The 24404-nt window shown below is 35.8% G+C and overlaps 5 protein-coding genes and 1 non-coding gene across 9 annotated transcripts; 3 read left to right on the top strand and 3 right to left on the bottom strand.

Annotated features, from left to right (window-relative positions):
* Nucleotides 1-7011: 7011 nt before the first annotated feature.
* Nucleotides 7012-9764, top strand: LOC106361843 (phosphatidylinositol 4-kinase gamma 5-like). Its single transcript, XM_048737984.1, has 2 exons — nucleotides 7012-7270; nucleotides 7417-9764. Exon 2 carries the CDS (start codon nucleotides 7563-7565, stop codon nucleotides 9417-9419), a length of 1857 nt encoding a protein of 618 aa, XP_048593941.1. The 5' UTR covers nucleotides 7012-7270; nucleotides 7417-7562; the 3' UTR covers nucleotides 9420-9764.
* A 1105-nt stretch (nucleotides 9765-10869) lies between these two features.
* LOC111199808 (extensin-2-like) lies at nucleotides 10870-12998 on the bottom strand. Of its 3 annotated transcripts, XM_048737986.1 has the most exons (3): nucleotides 12675-12996; nucleotides 12021-12491; nucleotides 10870-11990 (listed from the first exon to the last, which is right to left on the bottom strand). In XM_048737986.1, exons 1-3 carry the CDS (start codon nucleotides 12785-12787, stop codon nucleotides 11117-11119), a joined length of 1458 nt encoding a protein of 485 aa, XP_048593943.1. In that variant the 5' UTR covers nucleotides 12788-12996; the 3' UTR covers nucleotides 10870-11116. The 3 variants fall into 3 exon arrangements, with proteins under 3 accessions (XP_048593943.1, XP_048593942.1, XP_022545966.2); XM_048737985.1 differs by having other exon boundaries at nucleotides 10870-12440; nucleotides 12645-12998; XM_022690245.2 differs by having other exon boundaries at nucleotides 10870-12980.
* Nucleotides 12999-14995: 1997 nt separating this feature from the next.
* Nucleotides 14996-15079, top strand: LOC125577475. Its single transcript, XR_007315889.1, has one exon. It is a non-coding gene; the product is annotated as a small nucleolar RNA R160 (small nucleolar RNA).
* A 728-nt stretch (nucleotides 15080-15807) lies between these two features.
* On the bottom strand, nucleotides 15808-17447 carry LOC106361844 (serotonin N-acetyltransferase 2, chloroplastic-like). Its single transcript, XM_013801651.3, has one exon. It carries the CDS (start codon nucleotides 16980-16982, stop codon nucleotides 16392-16394), a length of 591 nt encoding a protein of 196 aa, XP_013657105.1. The 5' UTR covers nucleotides 16983-17447; the 3' UTR covers nucleotides 15808-16391.
* A 1784-nt stretch (nucleotides 17448-19231) lies between these two features.
* BNAA08G19660D (protein SOB FIVE-LIKE 1) lies at nucleotides 19232-19869 on the bottom strand. Its single transcript, XM_013801653.3, has one exon. It carries the CDS (start codon nucleotides 19867-19869, stop codon nucleotides 19456-19458), a length of 414 nt encoding a protein of 137 aa, XP_013657107.1. The 3' UTR covers nucleotides 19232-19455.
* A 211-nt stretch (nucleotides 19870-20080) lies between these two features.
* LOC106361845 (ASC1-like protein) lies at nucleotides 20081-24054 on the top strand. 2 transcript variants are annotated; one of them, XM_048737983.1, is made up of 7 exons: nucleotides 20081-20230; nucleotides 22515-22658; nucleotides 22758-22978; nucleotides 23078-23233; nucleotides 23335-23520; nucleotides 23600-23799; nucleotides 23928-24054. In XM_048737983.1, the coding sequence occupies exons 2-7, from the start codon at nucleotides 22527-22529 to the stop codon at nucleotides 23960-23962; spliced, it is 930 nt and encodes a 309-aa protein (XP_048593940.1). In that variant the 5' UTR covers nucleotides 20081-20230; nucleotides 22515-22526; the 3' UTR covers nucleotides 23963-24054. The 2 variants fall into 2 exon arrangements, with proteins under 2 accessions (XP_048593940.1, XP_013657106.1); XM_013801652.3 differs by lacking the exon at nucleotides 20081-20230 and having other exon boundaries at nucleotides 22336-22658.
* Nucleotides 24055-24404: the final 350 nt, after the last annotated feature.

The raw sequence follows: 24404 nt of genomic DNA, 5'->3' as shown, positions 1-24404 counted from the left end.
ATTTATAATATTATTTGTTAATTTTTTTCTTTTATATTAACTTCTTGTTTTTCCAATGTTAGTTTTTCTTAATTTAAATTTATATGTTAATAATTTTTCATTTTTTTGTTGTAGATGGAGAATTATATTTTTTATTGATGGTTTTTGTATGTGATAGTGACATAAACTTTTTGAAATTTTAAAATAATATTATATATAGTACGATTAACACATTAAAGAAGAGAAACATATTCAGACACATTTTACACAGGTTTTATATGCATAATTTTAAACATTATATATGTATATATTATAAGTTTGAAACATGTAAATGCTTTCTAAAGCTAAATACTTGTTCTGAGTTTACATAACTTATCGAAAGTTTTATCTCTTTTTAAATTCAAATCACAGAAAAAATATAAAAAAGTCAGTATAGATAGGTTTTTTGGGCTTTTAAATCAGCACTGAAAAATTACATGAATCAGATAACAACAGTTTTGTAAACAACTGGATAAAATTTGACCGAGCCAAAGATTTTCACACAATATGTTCTTTCTTCTTCAAATTGCGAAGAGCCTATAGGCACAAGAAAAAAATCATAATTTTTGTTTTCACTTATATAACATTTTTTCTCCTTTACACACGGAGTTTATTACACTGCTATAAGCAATGTAGAACTCTATTCATATAAGATTCACATCTATGCATTTTGACAAAGAAGAATTTCAGCCATCTTTAGTTTCGGAATGTACCAACTTCAGTCATATACACTATATTTTCTCTATGATTCAAAACTTATAATTTTAATATATGTGCAGATTTCCATGTGAAAAGGCACGCACGCCATCTATCATTCAACCTATTACTTTTTCCAAAGTAAACACTATAATCCTCGTTTGGTTAGCTCCACAAACTAATCTCTTTGGATCAGTTTATCAAAAAATATGGATACTAATGTCAGAAAAAAATATAAACACTATCAACAATACATATTGGCACAAGAATATTTGGTTCAAGGAACATATTCCACGTAATGCGTTTATATCATGGCTGGCTTTGCGGAGAAGACTGCCAACCAAGGATCGCTTGAGGCGTTGGGGATTAAATGTCTCAGGAACGTGCGCCCTTTGTAATCTGGAAATAGAGACTCACCATCATCTCTTCTTTGAGTGCTCTTTCTCTCGCTTGATATGGAAGCCTTTTGCTGCTGAAGTTTGGATTTCTCCTCCGGCTGATCTACACTCTGTTGCAGCCTAGATCAATCAACCTCGCGTCAACGTAGATGCACATGCTACTCCAGTCATCAAGCTCTACTTTCAGTCATGTCTCCTCACCTTCATCAGTCATCCTTGCCTCTTTCGACCGTATGATGCGTGACCGTCTCCTCTCTTACCCGGTAAGTTCTTCTTTCTCATCTTCTCTACTTCTTTTTATATTTCTTGTATAAGACTTCCTTAAGGCTTTTTTTACCTTGAGTTGTTGTTGGTTGTTTTTGTTTCCTTGCTGTAATAAGTTGTTTAAAAACAACAGTGTAACCTTTTGGAAAATAATAATCTTAACATCTTACCAAAAAAAAAACAACAAATATTGACTTATTTATGTGAATATATATTTTATTTTAAATCATTATAGTGGACGAATAAAACACCATAATTTGTACAACAAATTTTCTTAGATTCACCTCATCATACTCACCATTTTACCATTTTAATTACATAATTTTACATGAGCTTTTTCATCCTTCCCGGTTATTTTCTCTTTATTTATAACTACAATATAATTTTATAAATTATATATATTATAAATTAATAATTTATTTACCCTTAAAGTCTAACTATTAAAATATAACATAATTCAATATAGATATATGATTCTATTAATAAATTAGCAGTTACAAATTTGAAATTTCTAGAAATATCAAAAGTTGTATGTTAGTTAATAATTTTCTAAATGATATTTATTTTTAATTCTTTTTAGATGAAAATATTTTGGCTGAGGTGGATAGTCTCAAAAGCCTTGAATTTAGTCCCTTTTATATAGTATGATATTGGAGGACTGATTTATTGCTCCGTGCGTGCGCAAGTAACCAGAAACAGAAGGCTGGTCAGCCAACAGATAGTCCCGCCCATAGAGAAAATTCTGTCAGACAAGAAGAAACAATCAATTCTACTTTTTTTCTTTCAATATTACAGCTTTTATTTCTTTTTAAGAAAGGATATATATGGACTCCGATTGGTAACCATCGCTTAATTGCAGATTCGCGAAAATCATAGTTAAGCTGCGAAAAAAATTAATTAAATAGCAGAAAATTTTAGAATTTACAAAATGGTGGAATATATATTAAATTAATTAAACTATTTTATATGATATTTAATTTTCATAACAATAAAGACAACAAATTCACTGGAAAAAAAAGAAATGAAAATTTCTCTTTTCTAAATATTTTATTTTATTTTTTGTAAGTTTTCTGTACTAAAAAAACCTTTTTTAATAAAGTAGGACAATATACAGAACAAAAGTAGAAAAAGCGAAGATCGTCTAAATAATTCAAGAAGAACATATAACACATGGTTTCATCAAGAAACTGGGGGGAACCGTTACATAATCATCGCTGACACATCATCAATAACGACATTATCTTGTGTCAAGTATTTGTTTATTACATTTTTGATCGAGAATAATACATGAATCTTCGTTTTATATGTTTATTATTTTTTTGTATAGTGCATGCTTCGTTGCAAAATGACAAATAGTTTAATTGAACTCTTTAGTTAAACGCAATCAAGTGCTACCATGAACTAAGACCATCTCCAAAAAAAAAAATCTATTATGAAATTTCAAAAACTCTACATCTAAAGTTTAAAGGTTCTCTTCAGAATAAAACTTCACATTTAACTTCAAAACTATTTTGTATTTTATACTATAGTTCTTATATTTGTCATAATTAATTTAATTTCATAAAACTTTTATAAATAACTAAGCGTATATATAAAAATATTACAATATTATTAATTAATAAAGTGTTATATTAGAATATAATTTTAAATAGAAATAACATAATTAATATTAAACTTCAAGCAGAATACCAAATTATTCCATAAAATTATTTATGTAATGCATTTATGATCAACTAGTGGATCTCGAAGTAAAAATGAGTCTCTTTATTTTTAATTTGTAGACTACAAACTAAGAAAATAAATATTGCTCAAAGACTTAACTTCTATCGATGATATTAATACTCAGTGAATGCATTCGATCTGAATAAGAAAGAATCGTATGAATAAGACATCAAAACAACAACAACAACAACAACCATCTTCGGTTACACCAAAAAAATTTGGACAATGTTTTTGAGATTTTGGAGGTTCCATATCAAATTTACCTGACCATTAGTGTTACTGTAGTATTTAATTTTGTGTAATAGTTATATCTTCATGTAATTTTGGAAAAAAAATTTGTTGTTGTTAAGTTTCTTTTATTTTGTTGTTGTCGTCTAAATTTAGTTTTAAAATATTTAAAATATTATTTTAAGGTTTTATTTAATTTTATGTGTAAAACTTAAATTTAGAAAGAAAAAAATCTTAAATTTTAGTGAGATATAATTTTTTAAGGATTAATACGATAAACGGAAAAATATTTAAAAATATAAATGTGATGGATAATTGTAGGGATCAAAATACAAACAAAAATTTGAAGTTTTAAATTTTTAAGTTTTGAGTAGTGAAACTTCAAATATAGAGTTTTATTCTTCAGAATTCAAATTTTGAAAAAATTCATATTTGAAATTATAAAATGTCTTTTGGAGATATTCTTAAAAAGATGATAGACTTTCCGGATTCGAAACCTACTAAATCTAACTTTAGTTTGTGTGATCAGACGATACAAATATCTAATTACCATTGATAAATAGACTTATATGAGATTAGTCGGTTGGACTTCTACTCACTGAGTATTCTCCGGTTATCAAAAAGGAAAAAAAATCTTAAGTTAATAACGGTATTAGTAAAATGGTTAATAGCGGCCGCTACACTTTTTTTTCGCCAAGATGAAGAGTGAACACTTTTATGATTACTCATAAAAATTTATTCTGACTTATATGCCGAATATCAAACAGAAAACGATGTACAATATTTTCAGAATATTTGTATACAATGGCAAGTTAAGTGATACTTAAGAGAATAACAATGGAAGTAAACCAAGTGTTAGTTAATTTTAGACTAATTTAGAACATTTGTGTTTTACTTAACTGTTATGAGGTAAGAGCAAAATTATTGGTTGGAAACTGTAACAGATTCTAAAAGAAAAAAGTAATTAATATTATATTTGTTTTGGTAGATTTAATTTTCTAAAGCTAATTGAATGGTTAGTAAAATGACAATTGTCCTTGTAAATTAGTAATCCATCCTTAAAACTTGGGAGTTTAGAACTTCGCTCTACTCTCTTTCCTATTTTAATTTTTTTTTAAATGATAAGAACCTTTTTAAATATTGCCATAGGAGCTGCTCTGAGCTAATTCTTTTTTGACCTATTTAATTATAAGTGTCTAGTGTATTTAATATAGATTATATTTTAGGATTTGAATTTAACGATATAATTTTGTTAAATCAACTATTAGATAAATTAGATATCATTAAAAATATATACATCAAAAACAATCATGATCCAGAAAAAAATATATTGAACTGTAACAATTAAATTAAAATATTTTGATCAGTCATTTGCCAATTAGTTGATTTTTATTTACCCAATTAATATTTACTTCATTATCTGTCATTTAACTAATGTACTCATTCTTTATTTACTATATCCTTTCACATAGCCGTTGCTGCTGCATTTTTTAAAGAGTATTTGAAACTGCATTTTTCCTGATAGAATCATATTAATTTATTAACTATATACCAATCTATATGAAAAAGACAAAATCTAGAGCCCAAACCCCATGGTTTGTGTATATATATTCAACCCATAGCATCCCTAACCACAGTTCATTTATCACAATCTTAATTTTTGAACTTCGTTTTTATTTGTCAACTTGAACTTTTGGTTACAATTAATAGTTTTGATTAAACAAGAAAAATGGGGTTTCAAAAAAAAAAATTAAACAATAAAAATAGTATATGGCCAGTTAAGTAAATCTAAATATAAGCGAGTTTGCAGTATTAGACTTTGAGCACGAGATAATGACACGTGAGGGGATAAGATTGTCGTATAGCTCAACTAGCCACTGAATCAGCCTCACGTTCACCAATCAGTCCTCTGCATTTAGTCGCCTGCACGACCTTGTCTTCTCCTCTTGGTGGAATGTATTAACTATTTTTTTCTAGTTTTTTTTTTGCAACTGAAATTTTCTTTTTTAGTTTCTTTTTTTTTTGAACTGGTTCTTTTTTAGTTTCTTCTAGTAAAAACTAATGTCGATTCGATAGTACCTGTCCCAATATACACTAACATCGATTCTAATTTTGTATGGTAGATAAAAGTGGAGACTAATTTTAGTTTATTTTACTCATGTTTATAACAGTAGTAATCGTCATTTTCATTGAGATTAAAACAAATGAAATTTCAGCTTTTCGAGATAATATTATTAAATGCGCCTGCTGACGAATAAACAAACATTGTAGTGGATTTGCTTATGTCGAAAAATATCTATCCCGGCCGTTGCGGCTCTGCACCTCTACCACGTACATCGTGCCTAAACATGATGCTTACAATAACATTGGTGGTTTATATTTGGTGTTCACATATATGGTTGGGTATTTAATTAATATTGAATATTTGAATGTTGTGTAAAAGGGGTTTGAATGAGTGATAGAGAACGACATTTTATTCTAGAGCTAATACAATGATAAAAAATTAAACTCCAAAAATATTTATACATGTACAGCTATAAACACTGGTGTTTATACACAACCTTCAATGTAATCGCAAACGGGGTATTTAAATCTTTTTGCAGATCTCTTGCAAGTCAATTCACTCAGTCTTAGAAATCTCGACTCATAGTCAAGACTAATTCCTAGAACTTGTGTAGCACCGACAATTCTTGTCATATAAAACATAGATAGTTGGTCCACGATTAAAATCACAACAGAAAGACTCTAGCCATAGTTTTCAACTGTAAAATGAACCTTTTCAACTGCTGAAGTACAATAAGTTGTTTTTTTTTTTCATGTTTACTCATATTCTTCTAGTTTAATGTAAGAAATTCTATTTAACCAGCATATTATGTGAAAATCAAAATGGAGAAATTTCACTCACCTACCAAATTTTATTTTCTAAGAGACAAAAGTATGCATGGTGGTATGGCATTAATGCCTTCAAAGGTCAGTAATGCTTGTGTCTGGTTCGAGATTAATTATAAATTCTAAACTATTATTTTTAGAAACTGATATATGTTATCTAACGATTAAAAACACTAACACATGTTAATCACTTTAAAAAGAATGAAAGATACAGAATAAAGAAAATATGGAAATAGGCTAAAAAGGGAGGAATAGACGTCGAATATAACACGTCGAAGACACATTTTGAATTGCATATAAACATAGTTATAAAATGTGAATATCAAAGAAAATTGCTTTTAAATGATTTATAATTAGAATAATACAGTTGTCTAATCTCTAATCATGAAGTATTAGATAATTGTGTTTCTAACTTTAAAGTGACCAAGATTATGATCTTGTTCTTAACTATCCCGACGATACTGCATTAAGATCGTCAAAATCACTTGGAGAATACGTCAAACATAATTTAGAGATGTCGGTATCGATCACACACTTGTCTTTATGACAAAAAAAAACTCCAAATTTAGCAAAATAAAACTGGTCCTCCTGAGGGGTAAATCAAGTTTGACCCAGCCACGTCAAAGCTCTAATCTTTAATGTCCACGTCATCATCTTCTGTTTCTTAGTCCCTTCCAAGGCCGGTGCCTCCCATCGTACGTTCCTCATCTCGCCAACATTATTCTCAGAGGATCAACGGCTGTGATCTTACTTTTAAATTTTAATTTTCTTATATATTCTCCTGGGCCTTTAAGGCCCCATTTAACCATGGTTAATTTCTAACACTCGGGTTAAGCTGTGGGGAGAGGTTAAATGCGAGTGACCAGAGAGAGAGAGAGAGAGATAGGAACAGAGAAAGAACAGCTCCAAGCGAGAGAGACCTGCCTGAGTCGACTCGGACCGAGTTGATTTTGTTACTGTATTCGTTTTCGATCTCTTCCTCCTCCGTTGGCTGTTTCAATCTAAGCTCATTTCCCCCTCGCCGGCGCGTCATTTTCTCTTCTCCGTCGAGCCTGGTGAGAGAGTCTTTCTTTTATAAAGCTTACGTTTTTAAGTATGAACCTGAGAAAGTTAGATAGGTCTGTTCATGTGTGTTGTTGCTTTTGGAGATCTATGCTGAGATTAAGCTTAAAGTTTTGATTTTTATTGTGTTTACTTGCAGATTCGTTGTGTTTAATGTCATCTTAGGGTCTAACTACGGAAGCTCGTTGTGGAGTTTGATTCATTCTTTGGTTTGATTGGTGGTCTATTGGATCTAGCCGAGGAAGAAAGGATCTATCTTTAGCTTTTGATTCGTCTCCCACGCTCATGTCACGTAAGCTAGACAGTCCTATTCAAACACAAATGGCAGTTTCGGTTCTAAAGAGTCCCCTCACCGGGGAGTTTCATGAGTTTAACAGTTTAGGATTAGGAGGAATGAAGTCTCCTGTGGTGGGTCGTAGGCGTGTTTTTGTACAGACGGATACTGGTTGTGTGCTGGGGTTGGATCTGGATCGTAGCGACAACGCTCACACAGTGAAAAGGAAGTTACAGGTTGCTCTTCATTTCCCTACGGATGAAAGCTCCTTGACCTTTGGGGATTTGGTGCTTAAGAATGATCTAACAGCTGTGAGGAGTGACTCTCCACTGCTACTAACTAGGAACAGTTTTCATAGAAGCTCATCGACTCCATGTCTTTCGCCAATGAGGGGTGGTGGTGATGTTCAGCAGCATAGAGATGAGAGCGGTTCTATTGAGATTCTTGGGAACTCGGTTTGTTTGAGGCAAGTCGTTAAGGATATCAGAAAGGCCTTGAAGAGGGATGTTGAGCCAGTTGCTGTACATAGCGGTCTTGGAGGTGTTTACTTCTTTAAGAACGTTCGTGGAGAGAGCGTTGCGATTGTGAAACCAACTGATGAGGAGCCTTTTGCTCCTAACAACCCTAAAGGCTTTGTTGGCAAGGCGCTTGGACAGCCTGGTTTGAAACGCTCCGTGCGCGTTGGGGAGACGGGTTACAGAGAGGTCGCGGCTTATCTCCTTGATAAGGATGGTTTCGCAAAGGTTCCTCCCACTGCTCTTGTGAAGATATCTCACTCCATATTCAATGTCAATAATGGTGTGAAGGGTGGGAGCAAGCGTATGGAGAAGATGTTGGTGAGCAAGATTGCTTCCTTGCAGCAGTTTATACCTCATGATTATGACGCTAGCGAGCACGGAACGTCGAGCTTCCCTGTTTCGGCCGTGCACCGTGTAGGGATTCTTGATATCAGAATCTTGAATACTGATAGGCACTCAGGGAACCTTCTGGTCAGGAAGCTGGACGGTGTTGGGATGTTTGGACAAGTGGAGCTGATTCCGATTGATCACGGTCTCTCCTTGCCGGAGACTCTGGAGGATCCTTACTTCGAGTGGATTCATTGGCCTCAGGCGTCGATACCGTTCTCTGAAGAGGAGCTGAAGTACATAGCGAGTCTTGATCCTTTTGAGGATTGTGAGATGCTGAGAAGGGAGCTTCCTATGGTGCGTGAGGCGAGTCTCCGTGTTTTGATTCTGTGTACTGTTTTGCTCAAGGAAGCTGCTGCGTATGGGTTGTGTTTGGCTGAGATTGGTGAGATGATGACGAGAGAGGTTCGTCCTGGAGATGAGGAGCCGAGTGAGATTGAAGTGGTGTGTCTAGAGGCTAGGAGTTTGATAGGAGAGAAGGAAGCTGAGTCACCAAGGTCAGACTTGGGTGGTGAGGTTGAGTTCCAGTTTGATTTGGACTGTGAGGAAGCATTTCCACTAGGGTTCACTCGTAGTCATCTTCCAAAGGTCGAAGAAGAGGAAGAAGATGATGAAGAGGAAGAAGACATCAAAGAGAAGGAAGGGAATGTAGAGAAAATGCAGGCGGTTACTAAGCTTTCAATGTCACTCAAAACCACTCTTCTAGGTGAGAAGAGCCAAAAGTATCAGAAACATCCAGGAACTAGAGCAGAGAGTGCATATGCGTCGTCTGCACACAGGAGTGCAGAAGAACAGATTCCAGCAAGCACTAGCTTTGTGAAGCTCTCGGATATGAGTGAAGAGGAGTGGACTATGTTCCTGGAGAAGTATCAGGAGCTGCTTTATCCAGCTTTTGCAAAGCGTAAGGCGATAACTTTAGGACAGAATCTGAGGCAGAGGCTGGGAACTTCTTGCCAGTTTTGAGGATGTCAGAGACTGAAGAAGAAGAAGAAGAATAAAGGATCGTGTAGAGTCTTGTTTCTAAGGGCTTTTGCCTGAGACTGGACTTGGTGGAACAAGATGGTGAAGAAGGGATGATGAGTGGTATGGATTTAGTGTAAATATTCGTTGATTCAGCTTTTAGTGTGGAGGAGACTCAAGAGATGGAGAGAGAGTAATTTTCTTTGCATTATTTTTTAACTTCGTAAACCTCTAGGATCTTGTTGGTTTATGCTGTCTAGTTCAAAGCCATGTATAGCCCTCTTTTATGTTTTATAAGTCACTTTGTAGATTAGAAAAATAAATGGGATAATAGAGAACTTTGTTTCATATCATCGTCTACTATTTTTTTGTGAACTTGATCATCTTCATTTTGCACATATTCCTTCAACTGCTCTTGCCAAGACTACTCAATCTTTAAACGTCAGTGTTTGCTTCTATTCAAGCTTTTTTTTATCTATGCGAGCATAGCCCATCTAGCTGCCTGTTACGACCGTCCATCAAAACGGAGATTCTTGTCATTAGAATCTTGAATGGTGTTTGAAAAGATTCGGTTGCCAAGTATAGAGCTAGTTTAGATTGATCACTTTGCTATGGGCATTAGTCCCTTTGTCTGAATAGGACGTAAGTTCAATGACGGTACTAGAGAGGCATGCCTTTCATTTTGCTTAAGGAGAGGCGAAGAGTCTAGTGATGTTCAAGTGGTCTGTGTAGAGGCTAAATGAGTCTACAAGGTCAGGCTTTGATCATGATGATGAGTTCAAGTTTCATTTTAATTATGAAGATAAGACACATTTTACTCCAAAAAAGCATTATAGGGGAAGAAAAGAAGACAACAGTAGTCTCGTGGCAGTGATCCTAACAACATATGTTTCTTTTCATGACACAATGTTGTTGCTTCTTACTCTTGATTCTTTCTCTGCATATGTACATATTACAAAGGCTGACAAAAGAAGTACATATTACAAAGATCAAGATCTGTTTCGTCCTCATGTTTTGAATAATAATGAAACTATATATACATATGTCCATCAAAATATACAACTTGAAAGTTTTGAGACGTTAATTAAAAAATAAATAATAATTATTATTATTATATTCTTGTTAATGTGAATCAATCAATCCGCATATTTAACCTTTACAACGTATGTACACACAACGATAACAAATTATGTACCAACTTTTCGTTTAGAAGCAAAGATATATGAATACTTACACGTTTTACTTTCCTATATATTGGTGTACTCGCGCGGCCATAATAGTAAGTTAATTAATCGATCTTTTCTCTATATAGTTAATGGTTTATGTCCAGGATCTGGCCAACTTTGACTTCAAACCTCTTTAGGTCTGCCGGTTAATTGAGCTATAATTTCATATATATACTCTATTGTACAACTTGAAAAATTTATGAACCAATATATCTATACCCGATTCATTAAAAAGTAATTGAGTTTATTCAATAGCTATAAATTAAGACATTAATACACTGGCCTTTTAGTAGGCATAACAAACATCATAAGCAAACAACCCAAAGTCAAAATGCACAAAGTATAAGTACAAACGAAAGTACATTTCTTCTATAATGAAGTCTCGAAAGGGAAATATTGTAAAACCATGGATACCATGGTCGTAACTTATTAGTAAAAGCTTCTTTTGAAACTCACTTCATCATGTATATATGGTTAGTATATTGGTGGAGGGGGTGAGCTATAGCTATAACTATAGCTTGGAGGTGGCGGAGAGCTGTAGATGTAAGATGGTGATGGAGGAGAATTGTACACGTACGGAGGTGCAGGGGGAGGAGACTTGTAAACATATGGTGGAGGTGGTGGAGAGCTGTAGACATAAGGAGGTGGTGGAGGAGACTTGTAGACATATGGTGGAGGTGGTGGAGAGCTATACACGTAGGGAGGTGGTGGAGGAGACTTGTAAACATACGGGGGAGGCGGTGGAGAGCTGTAGACATAAGGAGGTGGTGGAGGAGACTTGTAGACATACGGGGGAGGCGGTGGAGAGCTGTAGACATAAGGAGGTGGTGGAGGAGACTTGTAAACATACGGAGGAGGTGGTGGAGAGCTATATACGTATGGAGGTGGTGGAGGAGACTTATAGACATAAGGAGGAGGTGGTGGAGAGCTATAGACGTATGGAGGTGGTGGAGGAGACTTGTAGACATATGGTGGTGGTGGTGGAGAGCTATATACGTATGGAGGTGGTGGAGGAGACTTGTAGACATATGGTGGAGGTGGTGGAGAGCTATAGACGTATGGAGGTGGTGGAGGAGACTTGTAGACATATGGTGGTGGTGGTGGAGAGCTATAGACGTATGGAGGTGGTGGAGGAGACTTGTAGACATATGGTGGAGGTGGTGGAGAGCTATAGACGTATGGAGGTGGTGGAGGAGACTTGTAGACATATGGTGGTGGTGGTGGAGAGCTATAGACGTATGGAGGTGGTGGAGGAGACTTGTAGACATATGGTGGAGGTGGTGGAGAGCTATAGACGTATGGAGGTGGTGGAGGAGACTTGTAGACATACGGAGGAGGTGGTGGAGAGCTATAGACGTATGGAGGTGGTGGAGGAGACTTGTAGACATACGGTGGTGGTGGTGGAGACTTGTAAACATATGGTGGTGGTGGTGGAGAGCTATAGACATATGGAGGTGGTGGAGGAGACTTGTAGACATATGGTGGTGGTGGTGGAGAACTATAGACGTAGGGAGGTGGTGGAGGAGACTTGTAGACATATGGAGGTGGTGGTGGAGAGCTATAGACGTATGGAGGTGGTGGAGGAGACTTGTAAACATAGGGAGGAGGCGGTGGAGAGCTGTAGACGTATGGAGGTGGTGGAGGCGACTTGTAGACATACGGAGGAGGTGGTGGAGAGCTATAGACATATGGAGGTGGGGGAGGAGACTTGTAAATATACGGAGGAGGTGGTGGAGAGGGATATACGTATGGAGGTGGCGGAGGAGACTTGTAGACATACGGTGGTGGTGGTGGAGAGCTATAGACATATGGAGGTGGTGGAGGAGACTTGTAGACATATGGTGGTGGTGGTGGTGGAGAGCTATAAACGTATGGAGGTGGTGGAGGAGACTTGTAAACATAGGGAGGAGGAGGTGGAGAGCTGTAGACGTAAGGAGGAGGTGGTGGCGAGTTGTAAACATATGGAGGAGGCGGTGGAGAGCTATATGCGTATGGAGGAGACTTGTAAACATATGGTGGAAGCCATGGATAACTATAAGCATATGGTGGTGGTGATGGAGGAGAATATTGTGCACTTGAATGAACAACAATGGTAAACAAAGCCAAGACCAACATAAGTAGAGATGGCCAATTGGGATTGGCCATGTTGACAAAACTGTTATACTCTCTAAGCCTCTCTAACCAACTTATTGTTGAATATGTTGTAATAGCAACCGAGCAGTTTATATAGCAGTCATCACTGCAATTGGTATGATTGTTTATTGAAGGTTATGAATGTTTCTTATTGCAATAGGGTTAAATTGTTTAATAAGTCAAATTAACTTCAGATTTTGTTTAAGATAAAAATCAGGAAGAAGTCTTTGGTAGCTACCCTTTACTAACTTTCAAATCGGATGGTTAGACTTTGAAGTTGTCAATTTAAACTCAACGTCATTTAGTAGTGTAGCGTTAGATGGCTAAAGAGCATAAGCAAAAGAACTTTTCCATGTTCTTATAGTTAAATTTGAAAAAGAACATTTCGAGTTGATGTAACGTATATAATTATGATTTTACATTCACACATGTACGCGTGACAGGAGAGGCATAACATATAAAACATATGCATAGGTTTTATAGTGACCTTGCAAAACTTTTGCTAAGACAACGTTTCAAAATGTACTTCACTTGCTCTTCCAAGTTAGTTTGGTTTCTCTTAAAATAATATCTGCAGACTTCAAACTCGAACAACTTGCTTGCAAATTTAAGAAGACATTTATGGATCATAAAAAATCATTTTGATCACAAAAAGTAAATATCTCCTTTAATTAGGGTAAGCAATTGGAAAAAAACTGGCAAGAACATGACAGATGAATGAAACGTTTTGGTTTAAACTTTGAAGTTGTCAATGTGTAAACTCCATGTCATTTTTGGAAGACTCTTTCTATTGTGTTTGTTTATTGAGCTATAGAGTTTTATATCTTATTGTCTGTGCATAGAACAAAACCAAAGTGCAATAAATCTTTCTGATAGATTATTAAGCTACTAATTATTGCATGGTACAATATGTTTATTATGAACATATCACTAGTCACGTAAATGCGCTCGGTTTTCAGAAATATATTAACTTTTCGATTTGATGACAGAAAAAAAAATCGACTTCAAGGCTGTGAGAATACTGGAGACGTTGTTACAAAAGCAAGGTAAAGCTATGAACCACTATTCATGTATAGTAAAATCTCGCGACACCGCAGAGATATCTCCTACAAGAAGACCGACATTAATGAAACATAGAAGGACTAGAAACTAGTTCACATTGGTTAGAAAAGGCTTAGAGAGAATAACAGTTTTGTCAACATGGCCAATAGTGTTTTTACTGTTTTTTTTTGGGATTCTTATGCTGAAAATTGCTGTTATGCCTGAGATACAAATCACCTGTATAAATCTTACATTTTCAACTAGTGAATTTTACATTTTTATATTAAAAGATGATTTATGCGATATATTTGGTTCAATTGCTTCCCCAACGAGGTTTCGTATATAGGCTTAAATTATACCAACAAGGTATATAGTAAACACCGAAATGGATTTTTCAAAGACTCTGATTTAACTATGATAGTTGTCTCTTGATTGCTAGTGGTTGTTAATTATATATTGGTAATAAACATATACACAATATTTCTCACCTAAGAATGTTCCTCCATTTTCCTTTAAATTCTTGGGTAAAATATTGGTTATATTTTAAAATCGCAAGTTTTCAAAATGGTCTTATATTTCATGCTCCATTACCATGAACCCGTAATCTACATGTTAGCATTAAGTGTAATTTTGTGAGTGGTTACTAAAAGAAGAAAGTCACATTGGGCCGATTAAAAAGCCCAATCCAGTTCTTGCTCCTACACAGTTGTTGACGCTGTTGTCTTGTTATAAAATGCTTCTCCATGAAACCCTAACCTTAAACTACACAGCCGCTACTAGCATCAGCCAAAAACAATTCTCAAAAAAATTTCTGCTTTTTTTCTTGATTACTAATCGATTTGGGGTCATAGGGCTTAGGATCATATAGCAAAGTTTGTTGATGTATTGGTTTTGTGCGCAGAAAGTTTGTATTTTTTTTTGTATGTTTTGTGCTTATAGTATAAGCACCGTATAGCCCCTTGCATCTTTGAGTATATAGATGTAAGGAACCAATCGAGAAAAGGGTACTCTTTTGGTGCAATATATTGGCACTTGCGTTTCCTTTATTAATCTCTTGGGATGTTCATAAGCTTTTGAACTTGTCCAGAATATGCGTATTGGCCAATATGTATTCAGATACTGTGCTGCTGGTTTGTGGGCTTTGAGATTTTTTTGGTTACTTGTATTGGAAGGAAGTGGAGCATGATGATGAGAAACAAATAGCCTCTGAAATTAAAATTCATGTGGATTATATTACATACCTTCAAAGTTCTCTGAATTGCTCTGCTTTCTCTTTTAAATCTGTTAGTATTTTTGACCCTCATATTTCAGTTTGTTGATAGATATTTATTTTGATTCTAGTATAATTAGTTTGGTGTAAAGTCTTAATTTTTTTTTGCCTGGAGATTGTTCTATGCACCTAAGAAAATCATAGTCTGTTTAAGCTGATTTAATGCTTCAGACTACACGAGCATGGTGCCATATTAAAATTCTTCAATGAGTTTTTGTTCATTCCATTTTAAGCATTTGACCTTGATATGGCTTGGCTTTTGAAGAACATTTTCTTGATTTTAATTATCTTTGAGGAGCAATTATCATATAAATCTACTGAATTCGAGAGCCTGTGAGAAATTGAAAAGCATACAATCAATTTTGCCCAAAATGAGACAAGAGTAATGATCTCATAGATTATCCAATTAAACCTTTGAGAGTACTCATGAAAATAGACTATCCAATTTGCTGAAGAGATAACCTGAAGGCGGCAGGCCATTAAAGCTCTTTCTTTTGGTTAATATTTTCAGCTTCTCATTTTAAACCGCTTATCTGAGAACTGAAAACACAAGTTGTGAGATATTGCTTGGATCATGCTGCAGAGTCTTTTGTGACATCTGATGCTGTTGTAGTTGAGATAAAAGAAATCAAACACAAACCAATCATTACTCCGCCTCATTGCCTACTTCTCTAGCTACCTCCTCCATAATATATTACCTGTCAGAGGAACTTGCCAAATATTTACTCAACTCATACCCAGAACTTGATTCCACTTTCCATGTCATAGAGAAAAATTGTTCCAAATAAAAAAAGAAAAGGTGTCTACTTTAGTAAAAATACATAAACCCACCAAATAACACGAGACACGTCACATATAATGTAATCTCTATCTATATGTATGTCTGTATACACACGAGGGGTTCTGTCTGAAACTGAGCTAAAAGCTCTGGTCGTCTCGCAATACGTGTCAAAGCAAAAGGCTTTCTTTACTTCTTTCTTCAAACACATCTTACCGTAGCAGAGAGAGAAATCAAGATAACATTTTGTAACAGAAAAAATGATTGGAATAAGCGTGCAGACATCAATGGATCTAATCGTCGCCGGAATCTCTCTAATGATCGGATTAGGGTTCTTCGCTCTCATCACCACCATCCTCTGCTCCGTCGCCTTCCTCCACCACGCCAAATCTACTTCTTAAAACAATTGTATCACAAAAGACTCAAACTTTTATCACAAAAGACTCAAACTTTATCTACTTCTCTGCATACTCTGTTTCCACTGACAAAGACATTGTAATGTTAAATCGAAATAAAGTTTATTCATTTCACTTCTTGTTTCTCTGTTTACGCACAAACACCATTCCTCGGATCCCATCCGGGTCGGAAACGAACCCGAGCGGGCGGTAAAACCCGAGAACTCTCGGCTCCGAATACAGAGCGATGTTGCAGATCCCTTTCCTCCGCAGATCCTCGATCAGCCGCTCCATCACCGCCTTCCCCAGCCCCAAGCTCTGGAACGTCGGGTCAACCACCACGTCCCATATGATCGCGTTGAACACTCCGTCCCCCGTCGCCCTCGCGAACGCCACCGGCCGCCGCGTCTTCTCGTACTCCACCCACAGCATCGCGTCCGTGTGCCGCAGCGCCACCTCGATCTTCGCCGTGTCTCGCCGCGGGAACCCCACGGCGACGAAGACGGAGTTGAGGTGGTCTAAGTTTAGGCCTTCGGGAGTGCGGCGGAGGAGAAAGCCTTTAGACTGGAGATCCTCGTCGGTGATTGAGTAGATGGGCGGTTGTCTTTGCGTAGCCGATGGAAACGCAGCTTGTGAGGGCTGTACGGCTGCGTTTTGTGGGTTTGAGGTGGCTCTTAGCCGGAGAGAAGGTGGAGGAGTGGAGATTGGGCCTCTGAGAAGCATGGTGGTCGTCAAAGTTTCGAACTTTCGCTAACAAAATGTTGAAAGATTGAAACTTTTTTTTTTGTTTCTTTCACTGAGTTGGGGGATAAGGGGTGTGGATAAAATGTGTGTGGCTGTGAATAACTGGAGAACGCTCTCTAGCTTTTACTGTTTCGAGTAAATAAAAATAAAATCGGATTGAAGAAAAACTCGTGGTCGTTAGAAGCCATTGTTGATTGGTCGTTGAGACTCAAGAGAGTTACAGTTTTGGCGGGCGGTATATAGTTAGGTAGTTTGAAAAGGAGAGAACAAATGCATTTAACGATACTTTTGAGTTTTGCTTAAGTGATCATCCTTGTTAGTTTGTATCACTCTTATGTTTAATCTAGATTTTTATCACTGCCGAATAATGCAAACAAGTTGCTGTTAGTGACTGATTGTTCTTTGGCTGTTTTGTGTGTTTAACAAAATTTTAAGATCTCTGGCACGTCATCGACAGTTCTTTCTTGCTCAGCAAAGACTTCTAGGTCCGTTCCCCTATAGTGGCATTCGTTTTCGTGATATAGAAGCTCACATTACTTGTATGTATCTATCTGCCTATTCAAAGATGGTTTTATATGGTAGCATGGACAACGGTTTTGATTCTTTGGCGGGTTTGCTTCTTGTTGGAAACTATCATAAGATATTATTCTTATGATGTTGTCATAATTTATAAAGTAACAAAAACTAGAAATATACATTGGCATATTCGCTAGAGCAATGCAGCTGGAACATGCAAGTCTTTATAAGTGTCATTGTTACTACTGTTTTTTTTTTTCCTTCCAGTTCTGCAGCAGTGCAGCTTGTAACCATCTGGTAAAGTTTATGTTCTGCTTTTGGTTTACTTTAACAGTGTACAGGAAATACCTGCGCAAACCAACTCCTTTGTATTCACTATTGTTCATGATGTTATCCCAGACTATATCATCCCAGACCAATCGAAACGGTCAAAAACATTTTCTTGTCCTTCCAGGTCTCTCATCCTTTCTCAAAACGTTCTTAACATTTGCAAGTGGTCATAGTTATATATTCTGGGGACTTGATCTTAGTACTAACCCATACCAAACCAGGAGCCTGTTAATGAGGCAAATTCAAATGTAACACTAAGCTCTTAAAATGAGCGAGGCTTGACCTGGTTTCTTTAAGACATGAGTTATTGGAAAAGAAAGATTTTAAACCATAGTTTTGTTTTGTCTTAGTACTGTTAGGCCTAGGTACTGTTTTCTCAAAGCAATAATTAATGATTGGTGGTTGTTTGGTGTTACCAATACACATTGTTGTGCTATCTTAGGTTGTCTAAATGCTTTTTGCTAATCTTTCTTGGCAGTCATTGTCAACTAGGAATGGAACTTCCACATGCTATTGTTTGACACAAATGCTCGGTTCTTGGCCTTTAATCGTTGAACTAGTCTGGTCCTTACAATCTTCCTGAAGGTGAAATTGGTAGACCAAGTTCAGTGTTATTACCAAGCAAACATTCTCTCATGTATCTCACGTTTTGTGGGTCACGTAAATTAGGTTGTGACGACCCATCTTTCATTTTCATCTATCTGTTTACTGCTCCTACGAGCATTATGATAATGGATGTGAGACTATACATTAAGTCGAAAGCGACCTGAGAATAACATCAACGTAAGGGTCTTCCTCTTCTGGAAAGTTGCCAGCTAAAATCTCTTTGTTCTCTTCTGTTCCCATTAATTGTTGCCTCATTAAGCTTTAATACTGTGCAATGATTATCTAGAGCTAAGTTGATATATATCTACCAGCTTTTTTTCATTTTTGATATTTTCTAACAACTCATTTCCTGATATGTTAGCTAGTTTCTTAAGAAGTAGTTACAAACAGTTTATAGTAATTGGAAATGATAGTTTTTTTTTGAATGATTACGGTTTGTTGTTTTGTAAACGAATCATGTGAAGCTCTTGAAAGTAGCTTGACTTTATTTGTTAATAAGCAAGGCTCTACTGTTAGCTACTTGGGCCACACATTGTAGAAACAATGTTGGTAACCTAAGAAAACTCCTGTTTTTGTCATCAACCTTTTTGTCCTCTACCATGAGCGTTTCTTTTTCTTGGAAAAAGATTATTAGTATTATTGAATGATGTGTACTTTTCAATGCTAAATATTGGTTATCAATTGATTACTACCGTAAATTAATCAAGCAATGTCAGTTTTTCATCCAAGAATCATCATCTTGGTGGCTTCTGTGTTTGAACATGCAGATCAAGATATGAAGAACAAGGTTCATATGATATAACAGGGTTCTAACGGAGAAACGTGCAGATAACTTATTCGTGACAGCATTTACCAAAAAACAAAGAACATATTCTGGAAAAAAAAAGAAAACAATGCAACTACCTACACACATGGCTTATTAAAGGCAAACAACAGGGCTTGGGTGAGAGACTCTCTCTTCATTACAGGATTTGGATTCCACCATATATCTTGATGAGTTTTATTTAGTTTTGCTCACCTTGCCTTTACTCTGGACACGACTAGCTGCACTTGTTCTTGTTCTAGCTTTGACCTCTGACTTTTCTTCTTCTTGGCTTAAAGTTTTCTCTGTGTGTTGGCGTTTTTGAATGTAGACTTTTTTAGAAACGTTCTCCCTCGCTGCATGTTTGTTGATGTTCTTTAGAAGTTGATTGCTAGGCCCTGAGGATGCATCAGAAGCCATTGAATCATCACTCTCCTCATCACCACCATCATCAGCCTCTTTTACCTGTGGATCATCATCATCATCAACAACAACAATAGAGGAATGGCCATTTCCACCGAAGGCGTCTTCTATGTACATAGTCCACCCTGACTCACAACTGTTGTATTCCTCCTCCTCCTCAGAGCCTCCATGATCCCTTGGAGATTCCATGGCTTTGTTCTACGCAAAGAAGAACACAAAAATAAAGTTTTAGGTTTAGCATATATGCAAAAGATATACTTGCTTTTTAAATAAGTTACCTACCTTGTTTGAATCCACTTCAGCAATTTACTCCCTGATATAGGCTCTGTGTCTCTGTCTCTCTTTGGCTTTGCTCTTCCATCATCAATAAATAATAAGTTGTTTTTTTGTCAAATATCAGGAAAAGCAGGAGCCTATAAGAAGCCTCAAATAATTGAAGAGCAGGAGTAAGTTTCACCACATGGCAACCCTAGCACCATTGTTTTCACTCACTTGAAGCACTACATGACAAAGCCAACTGCAGATATATATATCAAGGAAGGTAGCAAAGGTTAGTGCATCTCATTTTACATAAAGAATTAAAAGCCTATGTTCTTCTTTTTCCATAAGATAACTAAATACATAAATAAATCTAACTTTTATTTTACAAAAATATTTTGGTTCCTAACAAATTGTAATCTTATCTAGAGCTAGGACACATCAATACCCACAAAACAAGAAACCATCCTTGTGAGCTTTGTCATTAGTGATGTACTGATGTGTAGGCAAAGTTCATAAGTTTTAACTTGTCCTTTCTGTGCTCTTCTTGATTGGTAACTATCAATTGTTACTGCAAGTTTTAACTTTCTCTATGTATTCTCTCTTATGTATCTTAAATATTAAAGATCAGCTTTTGAGGTGGAAATCAGAAGAGACCCACCTCAACAACAAGAAGGAATAAAGGAAGCATTTACTTAATTAGGTTAAGAGCTGTTCCTCTTCTTCATTCCTTTAATACCCATCTTCCTCCTCCAATCCTCTCAGTGTCTTTAAAACTGTTGCAGCCTTTTCTTCTCCTCTCATTGTATCATTTTATTTTTTCTTAAGAGAATGAAAAAATAAAAAAAAGGAGTATAACAACTGTCACAATAAAAAACTAGTTGAGTCCATAATACTTGTATTCAATGCGTTTCATGTATCTCTGGCGTCACCTTAACATGTTCTTCAATGGAGTCCCTCTTGGCGACAGCTAGCACATTCAAGTGTGTGTGAGAGTCCATATTACAAAAGTTTATCTTTTGTTTTGACTTTGACTCATATTTGAGTTAAACAAACATATTTAGCTTTGGGGTTTAACTAAGACATTTTCATTTCAATTTTAAAAAAATCAATCCTGAAAAGGGGTGGTACTACAGTGGGCCTCATGAACTTGGAGAGGTGTGTGTGTGAGGATTTATTAGAGTTTGTACACATCGTTAACGTCTGAAGAAAATGGAGTTGGACTCATTTGATTTATTTTCATGTGTGACTGTGTATTGTCATTGTACGTCATTATTATTGTCACTGGTTCATTTATTTGTAGGTTTAAATTTGGAAAAGTCACAGATATTGAAAGCATCATAATCAGATATTCACTGGAAGTAATTGATAACTTTGGTTGGCGAGTCAGTGAGAAAAAGGACGGGACTCTGTGTTGTTTGCCTCTTATGGCATGTTGGACTAGCTAGTTGTGAAGTATATGTTATATCTTATAACCAATTGATATATTAGTACCGTTATATTTTACCAAAGCAAAATTCTCAACACTGATATTTGTAATTTGTTCCAGCACTTTCGAATATTTAGGATAAAGTGACATTTTGTTGTTGGTAACTTTTAATAACTAGAAGAGACAAATTGAATTAGATAAATAATGTTTGATAGATTGGTTGAACAAAATAATGTCTCTTGTTGTTTTCTAAAAGGCTTAAAAAAGAAGGTCATGTTCCCTTTGGCACCAAATTCTTGCTTTGCATGTCCCCTCTCACTCGTAGATTGTTTCTTGTACTTTGGTTGTTTGTTTACTATGGCTTCTACACTTAATGTACGTATATTTTGTTAATTTAAAGGCAAATGCTAAACCTAAACATAAAATTCTCTTTATGCATGTTTGTGTTTGGTGTGAATCTCTTTTACTATTATTGCGCGTGAACGTAGACACGTATCTGTATTAGTGTCATAAGTTACAATACTTGATGGGTTTAACGTCAAAACATTAGAAAAAGAGAAGTTGTCGGCTCCCTCTTGAGGAAATCATATAGTATGTGAATCAGTTAGTAATAATCACAATCCGACATTCTTTGTTTACGTATTTGTACCCCTCTCACAGCTGTATCCATTTTCACCAACCAACCCAAACTTTCTTTTCTTCTTTAAAAAGTGGTTTATTTTCTACTTACTTTCAGTATCCAATAAACAAAACGATTTCACCAACTGTATCCATTATTATCTACAACTTTATACAAGTAACCTCTCGGAGACGTCGGTGGCTAAATATCGCTTACCGTGCCAACAATTGTATCCAGAAGCCAATATCAATATTTTCATAATTGAGAGTTAAAGAGTATTGTTAAACCGATGTCGGACTAACCGTTTTTTTTTTAATTTCTGTGATAGCTTGGCCCCGGTTAACTCTTCTTTTCTGATGCCTGACTTGGGATATTACGTAATAGCCTTTTCTTTATTTCTCTTGCGAAAGTAAAGTCAAGTGGATAGTACTCTTTTTCTTTCTCCTCTGGGGTTGACTTAGACAAAGACTAAGAACAAGAAGTGAAACACACATAATAATGTTAAGCCAAACACTTCGGTTTTCGTAGGATCTTGACTAGATGGATCTCAAAATCTTGAATTGGGACTGGAATCAAGAATCTTACCCAGCTTCTTCTGATTTCTGGGTCCTCATCTTCTTCGCTCCCTTCTTCCTTATTCTTCGGTTCATACTCGACAGATCCATATTTGAGGTAAGTACCCCCACTACTCTCTGTTTATTTTCTATCTCTTAGTATACATCATCACTTGAGAAGCAAGTAATCTCTGAGAGATTCATAATCACATTATAGAGAGCTGCTAGAAGAGTGGTGTTTCCTAGAGGAAACTGTGTTGATTCAAACGGTAGAAGAAAGAGGATGGTTAAATTCAAAGAATCAGCTTGGAAATGTCTCTGCTCTTTCTCTATCGAAACACTTGCTCTCTACGTCACTTATAAGGAGCCATGGTTTAAAGACACAAGATGCTTCTGGTTAGGACCAGGAGACCAGATATGGCCTGACCAAAAGATAAAGTAAGATTCATGAATTGACATAATGTGTTACGTCAGACGCAAGAAACCGGTCAAGTATCCCTCAAACCCTAATTTCCTCTTGAGTAATATATTTTACAGGTTGAAAATGAAGGGACTGTACATGTTTGTCGGTGGTTTGAATGTATATTCTTTCTTTGCTTTGTTCTTTTGGGAAACAAGACGATCTGATTTCAAAGTCATGATAGTTCATCACATAGTAACTTCATTCCTCATCGTCTTATCTTACGTTTTCAGGTACTCCTAATTCTTAAAACATATCAACGACTAATATTTTCTGATCTTTAACGAGACTTTTAAATTCTAGCTACTTCCTCTTGTTATATTTTCTATACTAGATTTGCTCGTTTAGGTTCTGTAATATTGGCTCTTCACGAAATCAGCGACGTGTTTCTAGAGATAGGCAAGATGTGCAAATACAGCGGCCTAGAAGCCATGACTAGTATCTCGTTCATCCTATTTTTCCTCTCGTGGACGGCTCTTCGACTCGTCTATTACCCTTTATGGATCATATGGAGTACCAGGTTTATACCATAAACCTTAAACACTGATCTTTATGTTTTTTTGGTTGCTCTCCACGTATGATGTTTGGCCTATATGCAGCTATGAATCAATAAAAGTGAAACTGGAGTGGGACAAGAAGCATAGGATGGAAACTGGACTGCCTCTTACAGTGTACTACGTTTTCAACACACTTCTCTGGTGCTTACAGATTCTTCACATCTACTGGTGGGTCTTGATATGTCGTGTGCTCATCAGCCAAATCCGCTCCAAAGGCAAAATCGATAAAGACGCTCGTTCTGGTTAGATTTATATATGCATACATTATATCTAAACCAAACAAATGTTTAATATAATATGTTCTTGTGATATTCTAAATAATATATACAGATTTTTTTAGCCATTATTTTGATCAATATATTCTTTGCAGACACAGAAGGCGAAGATGATGAACACCAAGATTGATTGTCTTAGACTCTTGTCTAATCAATTTGAAGCATCAGTGATGTCGACTTGTTTGATACATTTGCCGAATAAAAACCACATTTTTTGCGAATTAACAAAGCAATCATGACAAATAGCAAAGCTTTGGGATGTACCCTATGATGACTAGATAAGACTAAACTTGAAACATATACAGACAAAGAAAATGAATCAAACACGTGTAAATTGAAAAGCTAAACCCAACTTGATTAAGAAGAAACCCCAAACAATGACCCAATGATTGAAATACACAATTTTAAGTTTTAACCCCATTTTCTTATGGAGAGGGATATTGTGATAATTACTAGATATATCTAGTACATATCTTCGATTTATCAATTTATTTTTATCGTTTATTTTTTAGAATTTTGAGAAAGAAATATGCTTTCTGTTCAAGGGTTTCTTATATATATGCTTTTGTGGT

This window comes from Brassica napus, chromosome A8, assembly GCF_020379485.1.
Source record: "Brassica napus cultivar Da-Ae chromosome A8, Da-Ae, whole genome shotgun sequence".
Classification (NCBI taxonomy): Eukaryota; Viridiplantae; Streptophyta; class Magnoliopsida; order Brassicales; family Brassicaceae; genus Brassica; species Brassica napus.
The sequence above is the reverse complement of the archived record's forward strand: the minus strand, read 5'-3'. Positions and strand labels throughout refer to the sequence as shown.